Source organism: Coccinella septempunctata, chromosome 1 (assembly GCF_907165205.1).
Source record: "Coccinella septempunctata chromosome 1, icCocSept1.1, whole genome shotgun sequence".
NCBI classification, from domain to species: Eukaryota; Metazoa; Arthropoda; class Insecta; order Coleoptera; family Coccinellidae; genus Coccinella; species Coccinella septempunctata.
The window spans coordinates 19,763,147-19,785,798 of NC_058189.1; the positions used below are offsets into that span (position 1 = coordinate 19,763,147).

The 22,652-nt window shown below is 31.8% G+C and overlaps 3 protein-coding genes across 3 annotated transcripts; all 3 read left to right on the top strand.

Annotated features, from left to right (window-relative positions):
- Positions 1 to 7,341: 7,341 nt before the first annotated feature.
- Positions 7,342 to 8,112, top strand: LOC123308214. Its single transcript, XM_044890826.1, has one exon. The coding sequence runs from the start codon at positions 7,342 to 7,344 to the stop codon at positions 8,110 to 8,112; it is 771 nt and encodes a 256-aa protein (XP_044746761.1).
- Positions 8,113 to 13,736: 5,624 nt separating this feature from the next.
- On the top strand, positions 13,737 to 16,205 carry LOC123308294 (poly [ADP-ribose] polymerase tankyrase-1-like). Its single transcript, XM_044890934.1, has 2 exons — positions 13,737 to 13,947; positions 15,094 to 16,205. Exon 2 carries the CDS (start codon positions 15,102 to 15,104, stop codon positions 16,203 to 16,205), a length of 1,104 nt encoding a protein of 367 aa, XP_044746869.1. The 5' UTR covers positions 13,737 to 13,947; positions 15,094 to 15,101.
- A 1,022-nt stretch (positions 16,206 to 17,227) lies between these two features.
- Positions 17,228 to 17,998, top strand: LOC123308373. Its single transcript, XM_044891024.1, has one exon. The coding sequence runs from the start codon at positions 17,228 to 17,230 to the stop codon at positions 17,996 to 17,998; it is 771 nt and encodes a 256-aa protein (XP_044746959.1).
- The last annotated feature ends 4,654 nt before the right edge of the window (positions 17,999 to 22,652 follow it).

Below are 22,652 nucleotides of genomic sequence, written 5' to 3' on the forward strand. Positions count from 1 at the left end.
CTTAGATTTCAAAAATCAAATTATTTGTAATGATAATTGTTAAATACCTTTTTACTACCAACAAGTTTGTCAGAATCAAACAGAGATTTCAATTGATCTGTGTCATTTAGAACCGAAATTAAATAGACAATCCATTGTAAGATTTATAGATATCCTGAAATTCATCGCGAAGAAGTAAAAAGTAAAATTAAAGACATATTAGATAAAAAGATTGTTCGAACTAGCATTTCCCCATGGTCTCTTCCAGTTGTTATTGTTCCAAAGAAACAAGATTTATCAGGTAAAACAAAATGGCGTATGGCAATTGATTACAGAAAATCAAACGATAAAACAATTGATGACAAATATCCTCTACCTCAAATTGAAAGTATATTGGACAAATTAGGAAATAAAAAACATTTTACCGTGCTTCATTTAGCGTCCGGATTTCATCAAATAGAAGTTGATGAAGATTCAATTGAAAAAACAGCTTTCACTGTTGAAGATGGTCATTATGAATTTCTAAGAATGTCTTTCGGCTTAAAAAATGCCCCAGCATCTTTTCAAAGATTAATGAATGACGTTTTAAAAAAATATATTGAAAAAATTCGCTATCTTTACATGGATGTTGTTATTATATTTTCTGATACACCCGCACAACACTGAGCTGATATTCATACTATTCTTGATTTTGCTTTGAAGAAAGATAATTTGAAAATACAATTAGACAAATGCCACTTTTTCAAAAATGAAATTGAAATTTTAGGACATATTATTACCCCTGAAAAAATTAAACCCAATCCAAATAAATTAAAAGCGGTTATGCATTTCCCTATTCCTAGAACACAAAAAGAAATTAAGTCATTTCTTGGCTTAGTTGGTTATTATAGAAAATTCATTCCTAATTTCTCGAAAATTACAAAACCATTAACGGAATGTTTGAAGAAAGACGCAAAAATTAATATTATAGTTCCGAAATATATTGAAGCCTTTGAAGTATGTAAAAGAAATTTATTGAATCACCCTATATTGCGATATCCGAATTTCAATGAGCCCTTTGTGCTTAGTACCGACGCATCAGGTTTTGCAATTGGAATTATTTTATCTCAAGGTAATCATCCGAATGACCTACCAATAGCTTATGCAATTAGAACATTGAACCCAGCAGAAACGAGATATAGTACAATCGAAAAAGAACTCCACGCAATAGTTTGGTCATGTAAGCATTTTAGACCCTATCTATACGGAAGAAAATTTACGATATACACGGATCATAAAACTTTGACATGGCCATTTTCTTCAAAGGAACCAAATTCACGCTTAATGAGATGGCGTATTAAATTGGAAGAATATGATTATGAAATTAAATATAAAAAAGGTTCAAATAATAATGCCGATGCCCTTAGTAGAATTGTTTTAAACTCAACCGATCATTTGAATTACGAAGAATTTTTGAAACTTTACGATAAAAAAGAAATTAAAGAAAATTTTAATGTTCAAGAACAAGAAGGTTATTTATTTAAAGCCCCTAAAAAATATGCGTTAGCCCATTGTGTATCAAAAGATTTTCCATATGAATAAAGGTTTTGCTTTAACGTTTAAACAAAAATATGAAGGAATCAATGAATTAAATCGCAAAAAAAGTCAACAGGAGAAGTTGCTTTTATTTATTATTTATTTATTAACCGAGATAATAGAAATATTAACTATTCAATTACAAAATAATTTTATTATGAAAAAGTTTTTAAAGCGTTAATAGATTTACGTAAATTATGTGAAAATAATAATGAGAAATATTTAGAGTTACCACGAATTGCGTGTGGTTTAGACCAATTGGAATGGTCTATAATGTTCAAGATGATACAGTTCATTTTTATGCATTCAAATATAAATATAATGATATATATTATTCGAAGTAAAAAGAAGAAGGAAGTAAATAATAAAAATATTGATTTTAATGGAATTGATTATGAAGAATTCATGAAATTGATTAAAGAAGCTACTTATGAAGAAGTAGATGAAGACGAATTACCGTCAATGATTAATCAAGTTACTGAAGAAGAATCAGATGAATGTTGAGAGCTCTTGAATGCTCATGATAATAATACTAATAATCCGAATCAGAATATTAATAATGATAATAATGAAAATTATGATAATGAAGGAACTCACTTAAATGAAAATGATAATAATGAAGATAATATTGAAAATGATTTGAATAAAGATAAAAATGATGATTTTACTGTCCATAGTAAGGTAGAAAAACCAATTTTAGAGTTACCATAAAACCCTTTCCACATGTTTATTGTGATACCATAAGATTTGGTCAAACCTATTGTTTAAGCATAGTAGATTCATTTTCAAGATTAGGACAATGTTATGTTAGCAAATACTCAGTTTTATTACCTACCTTGTGTCTGTATCATTTCTTACAAAGGAATAAACTGGTATCTGTAGAACATCACTATTAATGCTACAAGAAAGCCAAGTTTCAGTTGAATTTAGAACATCAAAATCATAAGTCAAAAGATAAGCCGATAGGTCACTTAAATTTGGTATAAAAAATCTGCTATTCAAATGCAAGCAACACAACACAAATACCAATACTACATGCTGCGAGAAAATAAAAAGAGTATCATCAACTATATACGAGTGCTCAAGGTTCTCAAACAAAAAACAAATAAAGGAAAATTATAACTCATAAGCAGAAAAAAAATTACAATAACAATGAGATAGCGGGGCTCAAAAGGCAGGTAAAGAATACAAGAAAAAAGCCAATACTGATAAATTAACAAATAGTAGATATCGATTGAAATTTATTCTGGGAGGATTCTGCATTTCTTGAAATTTTTACGGTTTTAACTCCCCATTTCTGGAACGAAATCAACTAAAAAAAAATTGAAATAAACGATTTGCTACTGCGTGATTGATTTTGTTCCAGAGATTGGGAGTGAAAACCCTCAAAAGTTTCAGCAAATAGTAGATATTTGTAGAATTAACGGTTTCCATGCCTAGGTACGAAATTTTTTTTATAGCGTACTTGGAATGGCCGTGAAAACTAATATTATATTATACGCACATCATAAGACAAGTGGATTCGAAATAATAATTGAAAAATAAAATTGCAGAAAGACCACAAACAAGCGTGAACAAAGTTTTTGAGGTGGTTTTTAGGTGGCAGAGATCAACTTTCGACACGCATATCTCCCAGAAAAATCATCGTACATCTGAATGTGATACATATTCTAAAAGGGAAAGTAATCTTGTAATAAATCTCGAAATTTCATCGAGCTCCGTGCAACCGTATGGTTTTGACGAGTTTTTAAGTTTTTAACTGGTTTTGGGAATTTTTCGAAGGTCAACTTTCAAACATCGTATCTCCCAGAAAAATTATCATTAGATCCTAATGCAATACCCGGAGCAATCGTCTAGTAATAAATATCGACATTTCATCGACTTCGCTGTAACCGTTCGGTTTTGACGAATATTTAACTCACTCCATCTTATTCGAAAATCAACGATGATTCCGAACAATTCAATTTCAAAATGGAAAGGTCGAAATCTGAAAATAAGAATTAGGAGAGCGCATCTGAGATAATATCGTTTGCTAAGGACACAAAGGGGTGATTTCATGCCGACATGAAATGTTTAAGAAAGAAAACTACCTGGCAATAATTTCTACAAAGGTAGGATGTTATCAACAATACCCAATTTCCTGGAATTTCATTACAGTTTGATAATATGAAATGAATCATATCTTTTACTCTCTCATAAAATTTCAAAGAGGGTAATCCTAGCTTAAGGAGGCTATTCAAACTAAATTTGTTTAATGAGTAGGTAATCGGAATGTTCCGAGAAATTTTGATGACAAGTAAAATGACTATAAGAAGTACTTCTTGGCTCTTCCTTCAGTTCAAGAACGACAGAGCACAGAGAGGGTTTGCAGAGTTTTCGTGAAAAAAATAACAAGACGAAGATAGTGTAGTGTAGTGAACTTATACGTGAAACAGTAAAATATTTTTGTGTACATATGAGAACGACAGATAATTCAAAAATGCCTCTGTACGACAAGGAAGCTGATCCACTTCATGAAGCATGTATTAATGGCACGCTTGAATCAGTTAAGAAAATGGTGGTTTCAAAAAATTTCCTGTTGACTGTGAGGCAAATTGCTACCCGTACATTACTCCTTTGGGTTTAGTCACGTCGAAATTATATTCTTTTGAGATTAATTACCACCAGGAGTCCGTACTTGTATCTGATTATGAAGAAAAAATCAAATTTCTATTGAAAAAAGGTGCAAATTACGAGGAGTGGATAAAAGCGTACGGATTCATAACTAACGTGGCTGAAGTGATACTGAGAGAAGGAAGTGAGTAATTGCATTTAAATTATTATTTCGATATAGGTTATAATATATCTTATATATCCCATAAAATACCAAAGAATTCGTTTAATTTATTATTCATATTTACAAAATATAAGGAGTTATAAAAAAAACGTCTTATATAAAAGTTAAAGGACTATTAAAAACTTACGTATCCCTGGTAAATTGGTTGCTCACTAAGTTGTAGAGAATGATGGTTATATTTTTTTTTTTAGGAAAACTATGTTTATATGTATCGATATGTATATTGATCGTTTTCATTGTTGACTCAAATTTTATTTGTTTTTATTCATCTTAAGAAGGAAAATGGTTGCAAATATGCAAAGACATTTCTACGATAAATTGTAATTTAGTGTTACCTTGTTTCTAGCAATTTATTTTGTGTTTGTGGTAACTGAACGAAGTGTAATGATATTTAGGGAACCAATGAATTTCCATTGAAAAAACATAAATCTCCACAACTTTGTGAGCGAGCCTGTACATATCGATTTATCACAGATATCAAAATACTATGTAATATCAAATCTACATACTTGTAGATTTGTAACAGACCTAAAATTTTTATGAGGGACATGTTTTGATCCCATATATTTTGAAATAATTGACTGTTCTTTGGGAATTCATTGTAACCCTGTATATAATGCATGGTCTTGCAACAAGTGTGGGTTGGCCCATATCTCCATTCAGGAGAATGATAAGAATTTAATGTTTTATTCTTTGCCATCTAGTCGTACGATCTGTACAAAGTTACATACGCTTACATAGAGTGTCCAGTTTTGCCTGGGCGGACCTCAACTGTTTTTTCTTTTATAATGTTCTACATTTGTAATTAATTAGTTCGTTTCTACATCGAAAGAATATTTTAAATTTTGATTTTATGCGAAATCATTGATTGTTCTCGATATTTTCTGCATATAAAACATCGACATGAAATATACAGGGTGGAAAATCCATCTATCGAAACATTGCGAAAAAAAAATTGACAAACCTTCCTTATAACAAAGGTACCTTTTATACCCTATATGTATATTATGGATTCATTATAGAAGCTTCTTCGGAAGATCTACATAATTGATTTAGCGTTGCAAATTTTTTACAAAAACGGTTTCAATATTCTTCTTCATTTTTCAGATAAAAATATGTTCAATTTGATGGTGAATTACCTTAGAGACATCAACATGCAACACGGAATCTCGACAGATACAGCACTTCATATTGCTATCGAAAGAGGATTTTACAAGACAACGAGAAAAATATTGTCAGTGAATAAGGCCGATGTCAATAGACGCAACAACGAATACAAAGAAACCCCACTTCATCGTGCTGTATATTGGCACAGGTTAAAATTCATAAATTTACTTATCGAGCATGGGGGAAACATGAAAATTACAGATGCGCAGGGGAGAACTCCTCTACATTGTGCTTGTCACTGTGTTCATAATAAAGACTCTAAAAAGATCATTGAGAAATGTATGGAATATAACAGAAATGAGCAGGACTATCCTAAAATTTATTGCCTTGGAAGTTTCAAAGGGGGCTGCAATGCACGAAAGTCTAGGGGAGATCTTGAGAGAACGAAAGGACGCAAGCACTTACTTGAAAATGTGTTATCAAGAAATTGAGATCCTCAAATCTATCAAAATTGAGAATACATTCATCACTTATTGGAAACTTCTGACTAGAAGTATAAAACAAGTAGGAATGTACGCCGATAACTATTATATCGCTGAAGCAATGAGGACATTCGAAATAAGCTCATATCCAATTTATGGCCCAGACATTCATTACAAGTATGCGAAAGGACAAAGGAGGTTGGAATTGATGAATGCATGTGCAGACAGTTTGAACAGAATGTGGGAATGGAAATTACCATCAGTTTTCGTGAATATGGTAATTGATCGTCTCACAATTCCTGATATGGAGAATGTAAAAAATGCAAGGCGTTATATTTAAATATAAAATTAAACATTGAAAATTTGTAAATAATGTGTAGATTTCTGATAATACATTTCTTCGACGTTCCTGTAACTGGGTGACGGTATTGTGACTTGTGGGAACCAACCCAACTAGTTCTTATATGCACCTATTATATGATAAAAATTAAATAAAGGTTGAAATTTTACAAGGTGTTTTTTTCAAGATAATTCTTAGCAGTTTTCGAAAATCTCAATTTTCTTAGAGAATTTCGAGAACATCACGATAATCTTTTCATGCTATGATATTATAATCGGGTATTGTGTTGAAATAGTTATTCAATCAAACTAAATTAATGAAAGCGATTAATGATTGAGATTAATGTTCGAGATCATTAATCGCTCAATTAATAAAGGAGTTATTACAAGATTTTTCCGACGATCACATTTTGAATTGAATGTGAATTACGATTGCAAAAATTTTCTATCGATTCATATCGGAATGTTAATATGTATGCGGCCGATCGAACAATTCGAGAAGTCCATAGAGGGCATATTCGAGTTGTGATATTTTGAGTAAATCACATTGATATCGTTCCCTATAATATCTGTTAAAGAATGTGTGGAGCTGTAGTTGTAGTAGGTACATAGATATATGGATTACTCTCTAAGATACCAATATCCGAAGAACAACAAGAATTCAGGCCTAATAGATCAACTGTGGACGCAATATTCATAGTTCGTCAGTTAGTGCAAAAGTCGATAGAGTTCAATAAACCCATGTCTGTCTGTTTTGTGGACTTCACCAAAGCATTTGATAGGATACGCCTAAGCGACGTAATAAGGAGTCTTGAGAAAAACAACATAGACTATAAGTACCAAAGAATCATTAAAGAACTTTATAGAGGAACCAGAACAAGAATTAAAACTAAGGAAGGACTCTCTGAAGTACTTCAAATCAATGCTGGTATTCGACAGGGAGACAGTCTCAGCCCAACTCTATTCAACATCATAATAGACCAAATTGTAGAGGATGTCAACAGAGTCAATGCAGGATACTGAATGGGTGACCGATCCCTAAAGGTGTTGTTTTACGCAGACGATGGTGTTGTCGTAGCAGGAAATGAAGATGCCGTGCAATGTCTATTATATAAGATGAAAATATCCGCTGAAAAATTTAATATGAGCATTTCCATCAACAAGACACAATCAATGGTCATCTCTAAAAATCCTATTAGATGCAAATTGGCAGTCGATAGTGGAATAATACAGCAGGTATCAAGATTCAATTACCTGGAAACAAATATATCGTGTGAAAGAAACCTATTAGAAGAGGCACGAACACAATCGATAAAGGCATCGAGAGTCAGCGGCTATCTGAGAGATATAGTGTGGAGGAACAAAGCGATGAGTTCACAGAGCAAGACCAGAATCTACAAAACGTGTGTAAGACCTATTCTCACGTATGCCTCAGAAACTAGAGCCGAAACATCGAAAACAAAAAGCATAATGAGAACCACAGAGATGAAAATATTGCGAACCATCAAGGGAGTCACTCTAAGGGACCGAATAAGAAGTGACATAAGAGCAGAATTGGGCGTACAGGATGTGGTGAGATGGGTCAGGACACGAAAACGGTTCTCGAGGGATCTCGTAGAAAGAATGCCAGAAGACAGATGGGCAAAGTGGGCTAAAAATCAGAAACCGAACAAACGCAGACCTGTAGGAAAACCACCAAAAAGGTGGTACGTACGAGAGTTGGAGTTCAGTATCGGAGGAAGATCCCAGAAGAGGGCCAAATGTACAGGATTGAACAGGACTTGGTCCTATTGAAAGAGGAAGAAGAAGAAGAAGGCTCTCTAACCATCATAATTTTTCTGCAACCTCCACAATTAATCTCTTCTCAATTCACCCGCTAGGTACTACGAAAATCAATGCGATATACAAATAGAATAATTTCCTGTAGCAGCCTGTATATCGTCGGTGACTATGTTTGTAAACACAGGGCCGCCGTCAGGACCGGGCACTCTGCCGGGGCGGCACATCAGAAAATCATAAAAAATTTTAATGTGTTTAAAAATTTTTAGCCTTGAAAAAGAAACAAGTCGTTTCGAAACGTCGGCATTGTATTGAAGAACAATAAAGAAAATTAGTCCAAGAATCCCAATATTCTTTCATTTCATTATTTAAGGATGTTCGCTAATGAGAACCAAATCGTTAAAAATTATTGCTTTGCTATTGTAAAATCAAAATTAATCAATAGAGCTCGTGCTGAAGTATTAACTTCCGATATTCCTAATAATTGGGAACTCCTCAAACAATTTCTCTATACTAAATTTGGAGATCTTATCAACCTAGACGTATTAATCCATCAGTTACAATTTTTAAATAAAAAGCCTCATGAAGATTCATTGAATTTTATAGACCGCATAATTGCCTTAAAAATACAAATTAATTATCGAATAGATGCAGATCCAATAACTGATCCAGAAAAATTACTTTATAAATCAAATATTCTAAAAATTTGCAAAACAGTGTTTATTTCAAATTCACCCTCCGAATTGAGAACGCATTTAATTATGAATAACGACTAAAGCTTTGATGATACTGTGAATGCTGCAAAAGATTATATTTCTAACTTAGAACAATACGAATTATTTGATAGAAGCAGACGAAATAAGCCTCAACAGATTCATAAGAATAACTTTTCTAATAGTTTCAACCAAAATAATCGAAAAATGAATTTTACACATTTTAATCGCCCAGCAAATAATTACAATCGTCCAGCAAATAATTTCAATCACTTCAATCAAAATAATCAAAGAAATATACAATTTCCTTCGCAACCGATACATTTAAACCAACGTCCAGTGAAATATAATCATCCGACTAATCAGCAAATATTTGGAAATCGATATAATAAAAATGATAATCAAAATGTTTTCAAACCAAATCCTAATTATCGAAATAATAATCCGCCAGAACGGCGTGATTAAATCGCTCTAATCAATTACCGTATATTGAATTCACAAATCCAAAGTGTAAATTATTAATTGATATTCAGTTTGTTTATTAGATCCAAAATTTGCGTACAATCATTTTCCTAAAAACATTTTCAAAAAATCAACTACATTAACTGCTTGTTTAATCAACTACATTAACTGCTTGTTTAAGAAAGCAAACTTCTGATGAAAAAGTTTTATTACCATTATTTTCAGAATTCAGAACAAATGATTTTTATTTTTTATTTTGTATAAATTTCATAAAAATTATGATGGTTCAATTGGTGCAGATTTCCTGAATAAATACGGACTTAACTTAGATTTCAAAAATCAAATTATTTGTAATGATAATTGTTAAATACCTTTTTACTACCAACAAGTTTGTCAGAATCAAACAGAGATTTCAATTGATCTGTGTCATTTAGAACCGAAATTAAATAGACAACCCATTGTAAGATTTATAGATATCCTGAAATTCATCGCGAAGAAGTAAAAAGTAAAATTAAAGACATATTAGATAAAAAGATTGTTCGAACTAGCATTTCCCCATGGTCTTTTCCAGTTGTTATTGTTCCAAAGAAACAAGATTTATCAGGTAAAACAAAATGGCGTATGGCAATTGATTACAGAAAATCAAACGATAAAACAATTGATGACAAATATCCTCTACCTCAAATTGAAAGTATATTGGACAAATTAGGAAATAAAAAACATTTTACCGTGCTTCATTTAGCGTCCGGATTTTATCAAATAGAAGTTGATGAAGATTCAATTGAAAAAACAGCTTTCACTGTTGAAGATGGTCATTATGAATTTCTAAGAATGTCTTTCGGCTTAAAAAATGCCCCAGCATCTTTTCAAAGATTAATGAATGACGTTTTAAAAAAATATATTGAAAAAATTCGCTATCTTTACATGGATGTTGTTATTATATTTTCTGATACACCCGCACAACACTGAGCTGATATTCATACTATTCTTGATTTTGCTTTGAAGAAAGATAATTTGAAAATACAATTAGACAAATGCCACTTTTTCAAAAATGAAATTGAAATTTTAGGACATATTATTACCCCTGAAAAAATTAAACCCAATCCAAATAAATTAAAAGCGGTTATGCATTTCCCTATTCCTAGAACACAAAAAGAAATTAAGTCATTTCTTGGCTTAGTTGGTTATTATAGAAAATTCATTCCTAATTTCTCGAAAATTACAAAACCATTAACGGAATGTTTGAAGAAAGACGCAAAAATTAATATTATAGTTCCGAAATATATTGAAGCCTTTGAAGTATGTAAAAGAAATTTATTGAATCACCCTATATTGCGATATCCGAATTTCAATGAGCCCTTTGTGCTTAGTACCGACGCATCAGGTTTTGCAATTGGAATTATTTTATCTCAAGGTAATCATCCGAATGACCTACCAATAGCTTATGCAATTAGAACATTGAACCCAGCAGAAACGAGATATAGTACAATCGAAAAAGAACTCCACGCAATAGTTTGGTCATGTAAGCATTTTAGACCCTATCTATACGGAAGAAAATTTACGATATACACGGATCATAAAACTTTGACATGGCCATTTTCTTCAAAGGAACCAAATTCACGCTTAATGAGATGGCGTATTAAATTGGAAGAATATGATTATGAAATTAAATATAAAAAAGGTTCAAATAATAATGCCGATGCCCTTAGTAGAATTGTTTTAAACTCAACCGATCATTTGAATTACGAAGAATTTTTGAAACTTTACGATAAAAAAGAAATTAAAGAAAATTTTAATGTTCAAGAACAAGAAGGTTATTTATTTAAAGCCCCTAAAAAATATGCGTTAGCCCATTGTGTATCAAAAGATTTTCCATATGAATAAAGGTTTTGCTTTAACGTTTAAACAAAAATATGAAGGAATCAATGAATTAAATCGCAAAAAAAGTCAACAGGAGAAGTTGCTTTTATTTATTATTTATTTATTAACCGAGATAATAGAAATATTAACTATTCAATTACAAAATAATTTTATTATGAAAAAGTTTTTAAAGCGTTAATAGATTTACGTAAATTATGTGAAAATAATAATGAGAAATATTTAGAGTTACCACGAATTGCGTGTGGTTTAGACCAATTGGAATGGTCTATAATGTTCAAGATGATACAGTTCATTTTTATGCATTCAAATATAAATATAATGATATATATTATTCGAAGTAAAAAGAAGAAGGAAGTAAATAATAAAAATATTGATTTTAATGGAATTGATTATGAAGAATTCATGAAATTGATTAAAGAAGCTACTTATGAAGAAGTAGATGAAGACGAATTACCGTCAATGATTAATCAAGTTACTGAAGAAGAATCAGATGAATGTTGAGAGCTCTTGAATGCTCATGATAATAATACTAATAATCCGAATCAGAATATTAATAATGATAATAATGAAAATTATGATAATGAAGGAACTCACTTAAATGAAAATGATAATAATGAAGATAATATTGAAAATGATTTGAATAAAGATAAAAATGATGATTTTACTGTCCATAGTAAGGTAGAAAAACCAATTTTAGAGTTACCATAAAACCCTTTCCACATGTTTATTGTGATACCATAAGATTTGGTCAAACCTATTGTTTAAGCATAGTAGATTCATTTTCAAGATTAGGACAATGTTATGTTAGCAAATACTCAGTTTTATTACCTACCTTGTGTCTGTATCATTTCTTACAAAGGAATAAACTGGTATCTGTAGAACATCACTATTAATGCTACAAGAAAGCCAAGTTTCAGTTGAATTTAGAACATCAAAATCATAAGTCAAAAGATAAGCCGATAGGTCACTTAAATTTGGTATAAAAAATCTGCTATTCAAATGCAAGCAACACAACACAAATACCAATACTACATGCTGCGAGAAAATAAAAAGAGTATCATCAACTATATACGAGTGCTCAAGGTTCTCAAACAAAAAACAAATAAAGGAAAATTATAACTCATAAGCAGAAAAAAAATTACAATAACAATGAGATAGCGGGGCTCAAAAGGCAGGTAAAGAATACAAGAAAAAAGCCAATACTGATAAATTAACAAATAGTAGATATCGATTGAAATTTATTCTGGGAGGATTCTGCATTTCTTGAAATTTTTACGGTTTTAACTCCCCATTTCTGGAACGAAATCAACTAAAAAAAAATTGAAATAAACGATTTGCTACTGCGTGATTGATTTTGTTCCAGAGATTGGGAGTGAAAACCCTCAAAAGTTTCAGCAAATAGTAGATATTTGTAGAATTAACGGTTTCCATGCCTAGGTACGAAATTTTTTTTATAGCGTACTTGGAATGGCCGTGAAAACTAATATTATATTATACGCACATCATAAGACAAGTGGATTCGAAATAATAATTGAAAAATAAAATTGCAGAAAGACCACAAACAAGCGTGAACAAAGTTTTTGAGGTGGTTTTTAGGTGGCAGAGATCAACTTTCGACACGCATATCTCCCAGAAAAATCATCGTACATCTGAATGTGATACATATTCTAAAAGGGAAAGTAATCTTGTAATAAATCTCGAAATTTCATCGAGCTCCGTGCAACCGTATGGTTTTGACGAGTTTTTAAGTTTTTAACTGGTTTTGGGAATTTTTCGAAGGTCAACTTTCAAACATCGTATCTCCCAGAAAAATTATCATTAGATCCTAATGCAATACCCGGAGCAATCGTCTAGTAATAAATATCGACATTTCATCGACTTCGCTGTAACCGTTCGGTTTTGACGAATATTTAACTCACTCCATCTTATTCGAAAATCAACGATGATTCCGAACAATTCAATTTCAAAATGGAAAGGTCGAAATCTGAAAATAAGAATTAGGAGAGCGCATCTGAGATAATATCGTTTGCTAAGGACACAAAGGGGTGATTTCATGCCGACATGAAATGTTTAAGAAAGAAAACTACCTGGCAATAATTTCTACAAAGGTAGGATGTTATCAACAATACCCAATTTCCTGGAATTTCATTACAGTTTGATAATATGAAATGAATCATATCTTTTACTCTCTCATAAAATTTCAAAGAGGGTAATCCTAGCTTAAGGAGGCTATTCAAACTAAATTTGTTTAATGAGTAGGTAATCGGAATGTTCCGAGAAATTTTGATGACAAGTAAAATGACTATAAGAAGTACTTCTTGGCTCTTCCTTCAGTTCAAGAACGACAGAGCACAGAGAGGGTTTGCAGAGTTTTCGTGAAAAAAATAACAAGACGAAGATAGTGTAGTGTAGTGAACTTATACGTGAAACAGTAAAATATTTTTGTGTACATATGAGAACGACAGATAATTCAAAAATGCCTCTGTACGACAAGGAAGCTGATCCACTTCATGAAGCATGTATTAATGGCACGCTTGAATCAGTTAAGAAAATGGTGGTTTCAAAAAATTTCCTGTTGACTGTGAGGCAAATTGCTACCCGTACATTACTCCTTTGGGTTTAGTCACGTCGAAATTATATTCTTTTGAGATTAATTACCACCAGGAGTCCGTACTTGTATCTGATTATGAAGAAAAAATCAAATTTCTATTGAAAAAAGGTGCAAATTACGAGGAGTGGATAAAAGCGTACGGATTCATAACTAACGTGGCTGAAGTGATACTGAGAGAAGGAAGTGAGTAATTGCATTTAAATTATTATTTCGATATAGGTTATAATATATCTTATATATCCCATAAAATACCAAAGAATTCGTTTAATTTATTATTCATATTTACAAAATATAAGGAGTTATAAAAAAAACGTCTTATATAAAAGTTAAAGGACTATTAAAAACTTACGTATCCCTGGTAAATTGGTTGCTCACTAAGTTGTAGAGAATGATGGTTATATTTTTTTTTTTAGGAAAACTATGTTTATATGTATCGATATGTATATTGATCGTTTTCATTGTTGACTCAAATTTTATTTGTTTTTATTCATCTTAAGAAGGAAAATGGTTGCAAATATGCAAAGACATTTCTACGATAAATTGTAATTTAGTGTTACCTTGTTTCTAGCAATTTATTTTGTGTTTGTGGTAACTGAACGAAGTGTAATGATATTTAGGGAACCAATGAATTTCCATTGAAAAAACATAAATCTCCACAACTTTGTGAGCGAGCCTGTACATATCGATTTATCACAGATATCAAAATACTATGTAATATCAAATCTACATACTTGTAGATTTGTAACAGACCTAAAATTTTTATGAGGGACATGTTTTGATCCCATATATTTTGAAATAATTGACTGTTCTTTGGGAATTCATTGTAACCCTGTATATAATGCATGGTCTTGCAACAAGTGTGGGTTGGCCCATATCTCCATTCAGGAGAATGATAAGAATTTAATGTTTTATTCTTTGCCATCTAGTCGTACGATCTGTACAAAGTTACATACGCTTACATAGAGTGTCCAGTTTTGCCTGGGCGGACCTCAACTGTTTTTTCTTTTATAATGTTCTACATTTGTAATTAATTAGTTCGTTTCTACATCGAAAGAATATTTTAAATTTTGATTTTATGCGAAATCATTGATTGTTCTCGATATTTTCTGCATATAAAACATCGACATGAAATATACAGGGTGGAAAATCCATCTATCGAAACATTGCGAAAAAAAAATTGACAAACCTTCCTTATAACAAAGGTACCTTTTATACCCTATATGTATATTATGGATTCATTATAGAAGCTTCTTCGGAAGATCTACATAATTGATTTAGCGTTGCAAATTTTTTACAAAAACGGTTTCAATATTCTTCTTCATTTTTCAGATAAAAATATGTTCAATTTGATGGTGAATTACCTTAGAGACATCAACATGCAACACGGAATCTCGACAGATACAGCACTTCATATTGCTATCGAAAGAGGATTTTACAAGACAACGAGAAAAATATTGTCAGTGAATAAGGCCGATGTCAATACACGCAACAACGAATACAAAGAAACCCCACTTCATCGTGCTGTATATTGGCACAGGTTAAAATTCATAAATTTACTTATCGAGCATGGGGGAAACATGAAAATTACAGATGCGCAGGGGAGAACTCCTCTACATTGTGCTTGTCACTGTGTTCATAATAAAGACTCTAAAAAGATCATTGAGAAATGTATGGAATATAACTCTTTATATTCTAGAACCACCCATATGGGTTATACTCCTATGCACACATTAATCTCTCGGTCGAAAGAAACAACAGAGGAGGCTGCAGAAGTGGTGGAGCTTTTCCTAGAAAGAGGATTTGATTTGGAGACCAAGGATTTCCGCGGATGCACACCACTGTATCTAAGCTTGAAAAGAGACGTTGAGCCAATGGCCTTATTACTTCTAAGACACGGTGCTCATCTTGATATAACTGCAGACTATGCTATTCATTTTCTCTTACCTCATATTGTAAGCACGGAAGAATTGAACGAAATGAGCAGGACTATCCTAAAATTTATTGCCTTGGAAGTTTCAAAGGGGGCTGCAATGCACGAAAGTCTAGGGGAGATCTTGAGAGAACGAAAGGACGCAAGCACTTACTTGAAAATGTGTTATCAAGAAATTGAGATCCTCAAATCTATCAAAATTGAGAATACATTCATCACTTATTGGAAACTTCTGACTAGAAGTATAAAACAAGTAGGAATGTACGCCGATAACTATTATATCGCTGAAGCAATGAGGACATTCGAAATAAGCTCATATCCAATTTATGGCCCAGACATTCATTACAAGTATGCGAAAGGACAAAGGAGGTTGGAATTGATGAATGCATGTGCAGACAGTTTGAACAGAATGTGGGAATGGAAATTACCATCAGTTTTCGTGAATATGGTAATTGATCGTCTCACAATTCCTGATATGGAGAATGTAAAAAATGCAAGGCGTTATATTTAAATATAAAATTAAACATTGAAAATTTGTAAATAATGTGTAGATTTCTGATAATACATTTCTTCGACGTTCCTGTAACTGGGTGACGGTATTGTGACTTGTGGGAACCAACCCAACTAGTTCTTATATGCACCTATTATATGATAAAAATTAAATAAAGGTTGAAATTTTACAAGGTGTTTTTTTCAAGATAATTCTTAGCAGTTTTCGAAAATCTCAATTTTCTTAGAGAATTTCGAGAACATCACGATAATCTTTTCATGCTATGATATTATAATCGGGTATTGTGTTGAAATAGTTATTCAATCAAACTAAATTAATGAAAGCGATTAATGATTGAGATTAATGTTCGAGATCATTAATCGCTCAATTAATAAAGGAGTTATTACAAGATTTTTCCGACGATCACATTTTGAATTGAATGTGAATTACGATTGCAAAAATTTTCTATCGATTCATATCGGAATGTTAATATGTATGCGGCCGATCGAACAATTCGAGAAGTCCATAGAGGGCATATTCGAGTTGTGATATTTTGAGTAAATCACATTGATATCGTTCCCTATAATATCTGTTAAAGAATGTGTGGAGCTGTAGTTGTAGTAGGTACATAGATATATGGATTACTCTCTAAGATACCAATATCCGAAGAACAACAAGAATTCAGGCCTAATAGATCAACTGTGGACGCAATATTCATAGTTCGTCAGTTAGTGCAAAAGTCGATAGAGTTCAATAAACCCATGTCTGTCTGTTTTGTGGACTTCACCAAAGCATTTGATAGGATACGCCTAAGCGACGTAATAAGGAGTCTTGAGAAAAACAACATAGACTATAAGTACCAAAGAATCATTAAAGAACTTTATAGAGGAACCAGAACAAGAATTAAAACTAAGGAAGGACTCTCTGAAGTACTTCAAATCAATGCTGGTATTCGACAGGGAGACAGTCTCAGCCCAACTCTATTCAACATCATAATAGACCAAATTGTAGAGGATGTCAACAGAGTCAATGCAGGATACTGAATGGGTGACCGATCCCTAAAGGTGTTGTTTTACGCAGACGATGGTGTTGTCGTAGCAGGAAATGAAGATGCCGTGCAATGTCTATTATATAAGATGAAAATATCCGCTGAAAAATTTAATATGAGCATTTCCATCAACAAGACACAATCAATGGTCATCTCTAAAAATCCTATTAGATGCAAATTGGCAGTCGATAGTGGAATAATACAGCAGGTATCAAGATTCAATTACCTGGAAACAAATATATCGTGTGAAAGAAACCTATTAGAAGAGGCACGAACACAATCGATAAAGGCATCGAGAGTCAGCGGCTATCTGAGAGATATAGTGTGGAGGAACAAAGCGATGAGTTCACAGAGCAAGACCAGAATCTACAAAACGTGTGTAAGACCTATTCTCACGTATGCCTCAGAAACTAGAGCCGAAACATCGAAAACAAAAAGCATAATGAGAACCACAGAGATGAAAATATTGCGAACCATCAAGGGAGTCACTCTAAGGGACCGAATAAGAAGTGACATAAGAGCAGAATTGGGCGTACAGGATGTGGTGAGATGGGTCAGGACACGAAAACGGTTCTCGAGGGATCTCGTAGAAAGAATGCCAGAAGACAGATGGGCAAAGTGGGCTAAAAATCAGAAACCGAACAAACGCAGACCTGTAGGAAAACCACCAAAAAGGTGGTACGTACGAGAGCTGGAGTTCAGTATCGGAGGAAGATCCCAGAAGAGGGCCAAATGTACAGGATTGAACAGGACTTGGTCCTATTGAAAGAGGAAGAAGAAGAAGAAGGCTCTCTAACCATCATAATTTTTCTGCAACCTCCACAATTAATCTCTTCTCAATTCACCCGCTAGGTACTATGAAAATCAATACGATATACAAATAGAATAATTTCCTGTAGCAGCCTGTATATCGTCGGTGACTATGTTTGTAAACACAGGGCCGCCGTCAGGACCGGGCACTCTGCCGGGGCGGCACATCAGAAAATCATGAAAAATTTTAATGTGTTTAAAAATTTTTAGCCTTGAAAAAGAAACAAGTCGTTTCGTTACGTCGGCATTGTATTGAAGAACAATAAAGAAAATTAGTCCAAGAATCCCAATATTCTTTCATTTCATTATTTAAGGATGTTCGCTAATGAGAACCAAATCGTTAAAAATTATTGCTTGGCTGTTGTAAAATCAAAATTAATTAATAGAGCTCGTGCTGAAGTATTAACTTCCGATATTCCTAATAATTGGGAACTTCTCAAACAATTTCTCTATACTAAATTTGGAGATCTTATCAACCTAGACGTATTAATCCATCAGTTACAATTTTTAAATAAAAAGCCTCATGAAGATTCATTGAATTTTATAGACCGCATAATTGCCTTAAAAATACGAATTAATTATCGAATAGATGCAGATCCAATAACTGATCCAGAAAAATTACTTTATAAATCAAATATTCTAAAAATTTGCAAAACAGTGTTTATTTCAAATTCACCCTCCGAATGGAGAACGCATTTAATTATGAATAACGACTATAGCTTTGATGATACTGTGAATGCTGTAAAAGATTATATTTCTAACTTAGAAAAATACGAATTATTTGATAGAAGCAGACGAAATAAGCCTCAACAGATTCATAAGAATAACTTTTCTAATAGTTTCAACCAAAATAATCGAAAAATGAATTTTACACATTTTAATCGCCCAGCAAATAATTACAATCGTCCAGCAAATAATTTCAATCACTTCAATCAAAATAATCAAAGAAATATACAATTTCCTTCGCAACCGATACATTTAAACCAACGTCCAGTGAAATATAATCATCCGACTAATCAGCAAGTATTTGGAAATCGATATAATAAAAATGATAATCAAAATGTTTTCAAACCAAATCCTAATTATCGAAATAATAATCCGCCAGAACGGCGTGATTAAATCGCTCTAATCAATTACCGTATATTGAATTCACAAATCCAAAGTGTAAATTATTAATTGATATTCAGTTTGTTTATTAGATCCAAAATTTGCGTACAATCATTTTCCTAAAAATATTTTCAAAAAATCAACTACATTAACTGCTTGTTTAAGAAAGCAAACTTCTGATGAAAAAGTTTTATTACCATTATTTTTAGAATTCAGAACAAATGATTTTTATTTTTTATTTTGTATAAATTTCATAAAAATTATGATGGTTTAATTGGTGCAGATTTCCTGAATAAATACGGACTTAACTTAGATTTCAAAAATCAAATTATTTGTAATGATAATTGTTAAATACCTTTTTACTACCAACAAGTTTGTCAGAATCAAACAGAGATTTCAATTGATCTGTGTCATTTAGAACCGAAATTAAATAGACAATCCATTGTAAGATTTATAGATATCCTGAAATTCATCGCGAAGAAGTAAAAAGTAAAATTAAAGACATATTAGATAAAAAGATTGTTCGAACTAGCATTTCCCCATGGTCTTTTCCAGTTGTTATTGTTCCAAAGAAACAAGATTTATCAGGTAAAACAAAATGGCGTATGGCAATTGATTACAGAAAATCAAACGATAAAACAATTGATGACAAATATCCTCTACCTCAAATTGAAAGTATATTGGACAAATTAGGAAATAAAAAACATTTTACCGTGCTTCATTTAGCGTCCGGATTTCATCAAATAGAAGTTGATGAAGATTCAATTGAAAAAACAGCTTTCACTGTTGAAGATGGTCATTATGAATTTCTAAGAATGTCTTTCGGCTTAAAAAATGCCCCAGCATCTTTTCAAAGATTAATGAATGACGTTTTAAAAAAATATATTGAAAAAATTCGCTATCTTTACATGGATGTTGTTATTATATTTTCTGATACACCCGCACAACACTTAGCTGATATTCATACTATTCTTGATTTTGCTTTGAAGAAAGATAATTTGAAAATACAATTAGACAAATGCCACTTTTTCAAAAATGAAATTGAATTTTTAGGACATATTATTACCCCTGAAGGAATTAAACCCAATCCAAATAAATTAAAAGCGGTTATGCATTTCCCTATTCCTAGAACACAAAAAGAAATTGAGTCATTTCTTGGCTTAGTTGGTTATTATAGAAAATCCATTCCTAATTTCTCGAAAATTACAAAACCATTAACGGAATGTTTGAAGAAAGACGCAAAAATTAATATTATAGTTCCGAAATATATTGAAGCCTTTGAAGTATGTAAAAGAAATTTATTGAATCACCCTATATTGCGATATCCGAATTTCAATGAGCCCTTTGTGCTTAGTACCGACGCATCAGGTTTTGCAATTGGAATTATTTTATCTCAAGGTAATCATCCGAATGACCTACCAATAGCTTATGCAATTAGAACATTGAACCCAGCAGAAACGAGATATAGTACAATCGAAAAAGAACTCCACGCAATAGTTTGGTCATGTAAGCATTTTAGACCCTATCTATACGGAAGAAAATTTACGATATACACGGATCATAAAACTTTGACATGGCCATTTTCTTCAAAGGAAATTAAATATAAAAAAGGTTCAAATAATAATGCCGATGCCCTTAGTAGAATTGTTTTAAACTCAACCGATCATTTGAATTACGAAGAATTTTTGAAACTTTACGATAAAAAAGAAATTAAAGAAAATTTTAATGTTCAAGAACAAGAAGGTAATTTATTTAAAGCCCCTAAAAAATATGCGTAAGCCCATTGTGTATCAAAAGATTTTCATATGAATAAAGGTTTTGCTTTAACGTTTAAACAAAAATATGAAGGAATCAATGAATTAAATCGCAAAAAAAGTCAACAGGAGAAGTTGCTTTTATTTATTATTTATTTATTAACCGAGATAATAGAAATATTAACTATTCAATTACAAAATAATTTTATTATGAAAAAGTTTTTAAAGCGTTAATAGATTTACGTAAATTATGTGAAAATAATAATGAGAAATATTTAGAGTTACCACGAATTGCGTGTGGTTTAGACCAATTGGAATGGTCTATAATGTTCAAGATGATACAGTTCATTTTTATGCATTCAAATATAAATATAATGATATATATTATTCGAAGTAAAAAGAAGAAGGAAGTAAATAATAAAAATATTGATTTTAATGGAATTGATTATGAAGAATTCATGAAATTGATTAAAGAAGCTACTTATGAAGAAGTAGATGAAGACGAATTACCGTCAATGATTAATCAAGTTACTGAAGAAGAATCAGATGAATGTTGAGAGCTCTTGAATGCTCATGATAATAATACTAATAATCCGAATCAGAATATTAATAATGATAATAATGAAAATTATGATAATGAAGGAACTCACTTGAATGAAAATGATAATAATGAAGATAATATTGAAAATGATTTGAATAAAGATAAAAATGATGATTTTACTGTCCATAGTAAGGTAGAAAAACCAATTTTAGAGTTACCATAAAACCCTTTCCACATGTTTATTGTGATACCATAAGATTTGGTCAAACCTATTGTTTAAGCATAGTAGATTCATTTTCAAGATTAGGACAATGTTATGTTAGCAAATACTCAGTTTTATTACTTACCTTCTGTCTGTATCATTTCTTACAAAGGAATAAACTGGTATCTGTAGAACATCACTATTAATGCTACAAGAAAGCCAAGTTTCAGTTGAATTTAGAACATCAAAATCATAAGTCAAAAGATAAGCCGATAGGTCACTTAAATTTGGTATAAAAAATCTGCTATTCAAATGCAAGCAACACAACACAAATACCAATACTACATGTTGCGAGAAAATAAAAAGAGTATCATCAACTGTATACGAGTGCTCAAGGTTCTCGAACAAAAAACAAATAAAGGAAAATTATAACTCATAAGCAGAAAAAAAATTACAATAACAATGAGATAGCGGGGCTCAAAAGGCAGGTAAAGAATACAAGAAAAAAGCCAATACTGATAAATTAACAAATAGTAGATATCGATTGAAATTTATTCTGGGAGGATTCTGCATTTCTTGAAATTTTTACGGTTTTAACTCCCCATTTCTGGAACGAAATCAACTAAAAAAAAATTGAAATAAACGATTTGCTACTGCGTGATTGATTTTGTTCCAGAGATTGGGAGTGAAAACCCTCAAAAGTTTCAGCAAATAGTAGATATTTGTAGAATTAACGGTTTCCATGCCTAGGTACGAAATTTTTTTTATAGCGTACTTGGAATGGCCGTGAAAACTAATATTATATTATACGCACATCATAAGACGAGTGGATTCGAAATAATAATTGAAAAATAAAATTGCAGAAAGACCACAAACAAGCGTGAACAAAGTTTTTGAGGTGGTTTTTGGGTGGCAGAGATCAACTTTCGACACGCATATCTCCCAGAAAAATCATCGTACATCTGAATGTGATACATATTCTAAAAGGGAAAGTAATCTTGTAATA

What these genes read in the sequence shown, in the direction of transcription:
- LOC123308214 (XM_044890826.1), top strand. Translation starts at nt 7,342, where the DNA reads ATGGGTGACCGATCCCTAAAGGTGTTGTTTTACGCAGACGATGGTGTT.
- LOC123308294 (XM_044890934.1), top strand. Translation starts at nt 15,102, where the DNA reads ATGTTCAATTTGATGGTGAATTACCTTAGAGACATCAACATGCAACAC.
- LOC123308373 (XM_044891024.1), top strand. Translation starts at nt 17,228, where the DNA reads ATGGGTGACCGATCCCTAAAGGTGTTGTTTTACGCAGACGATGGTGTT.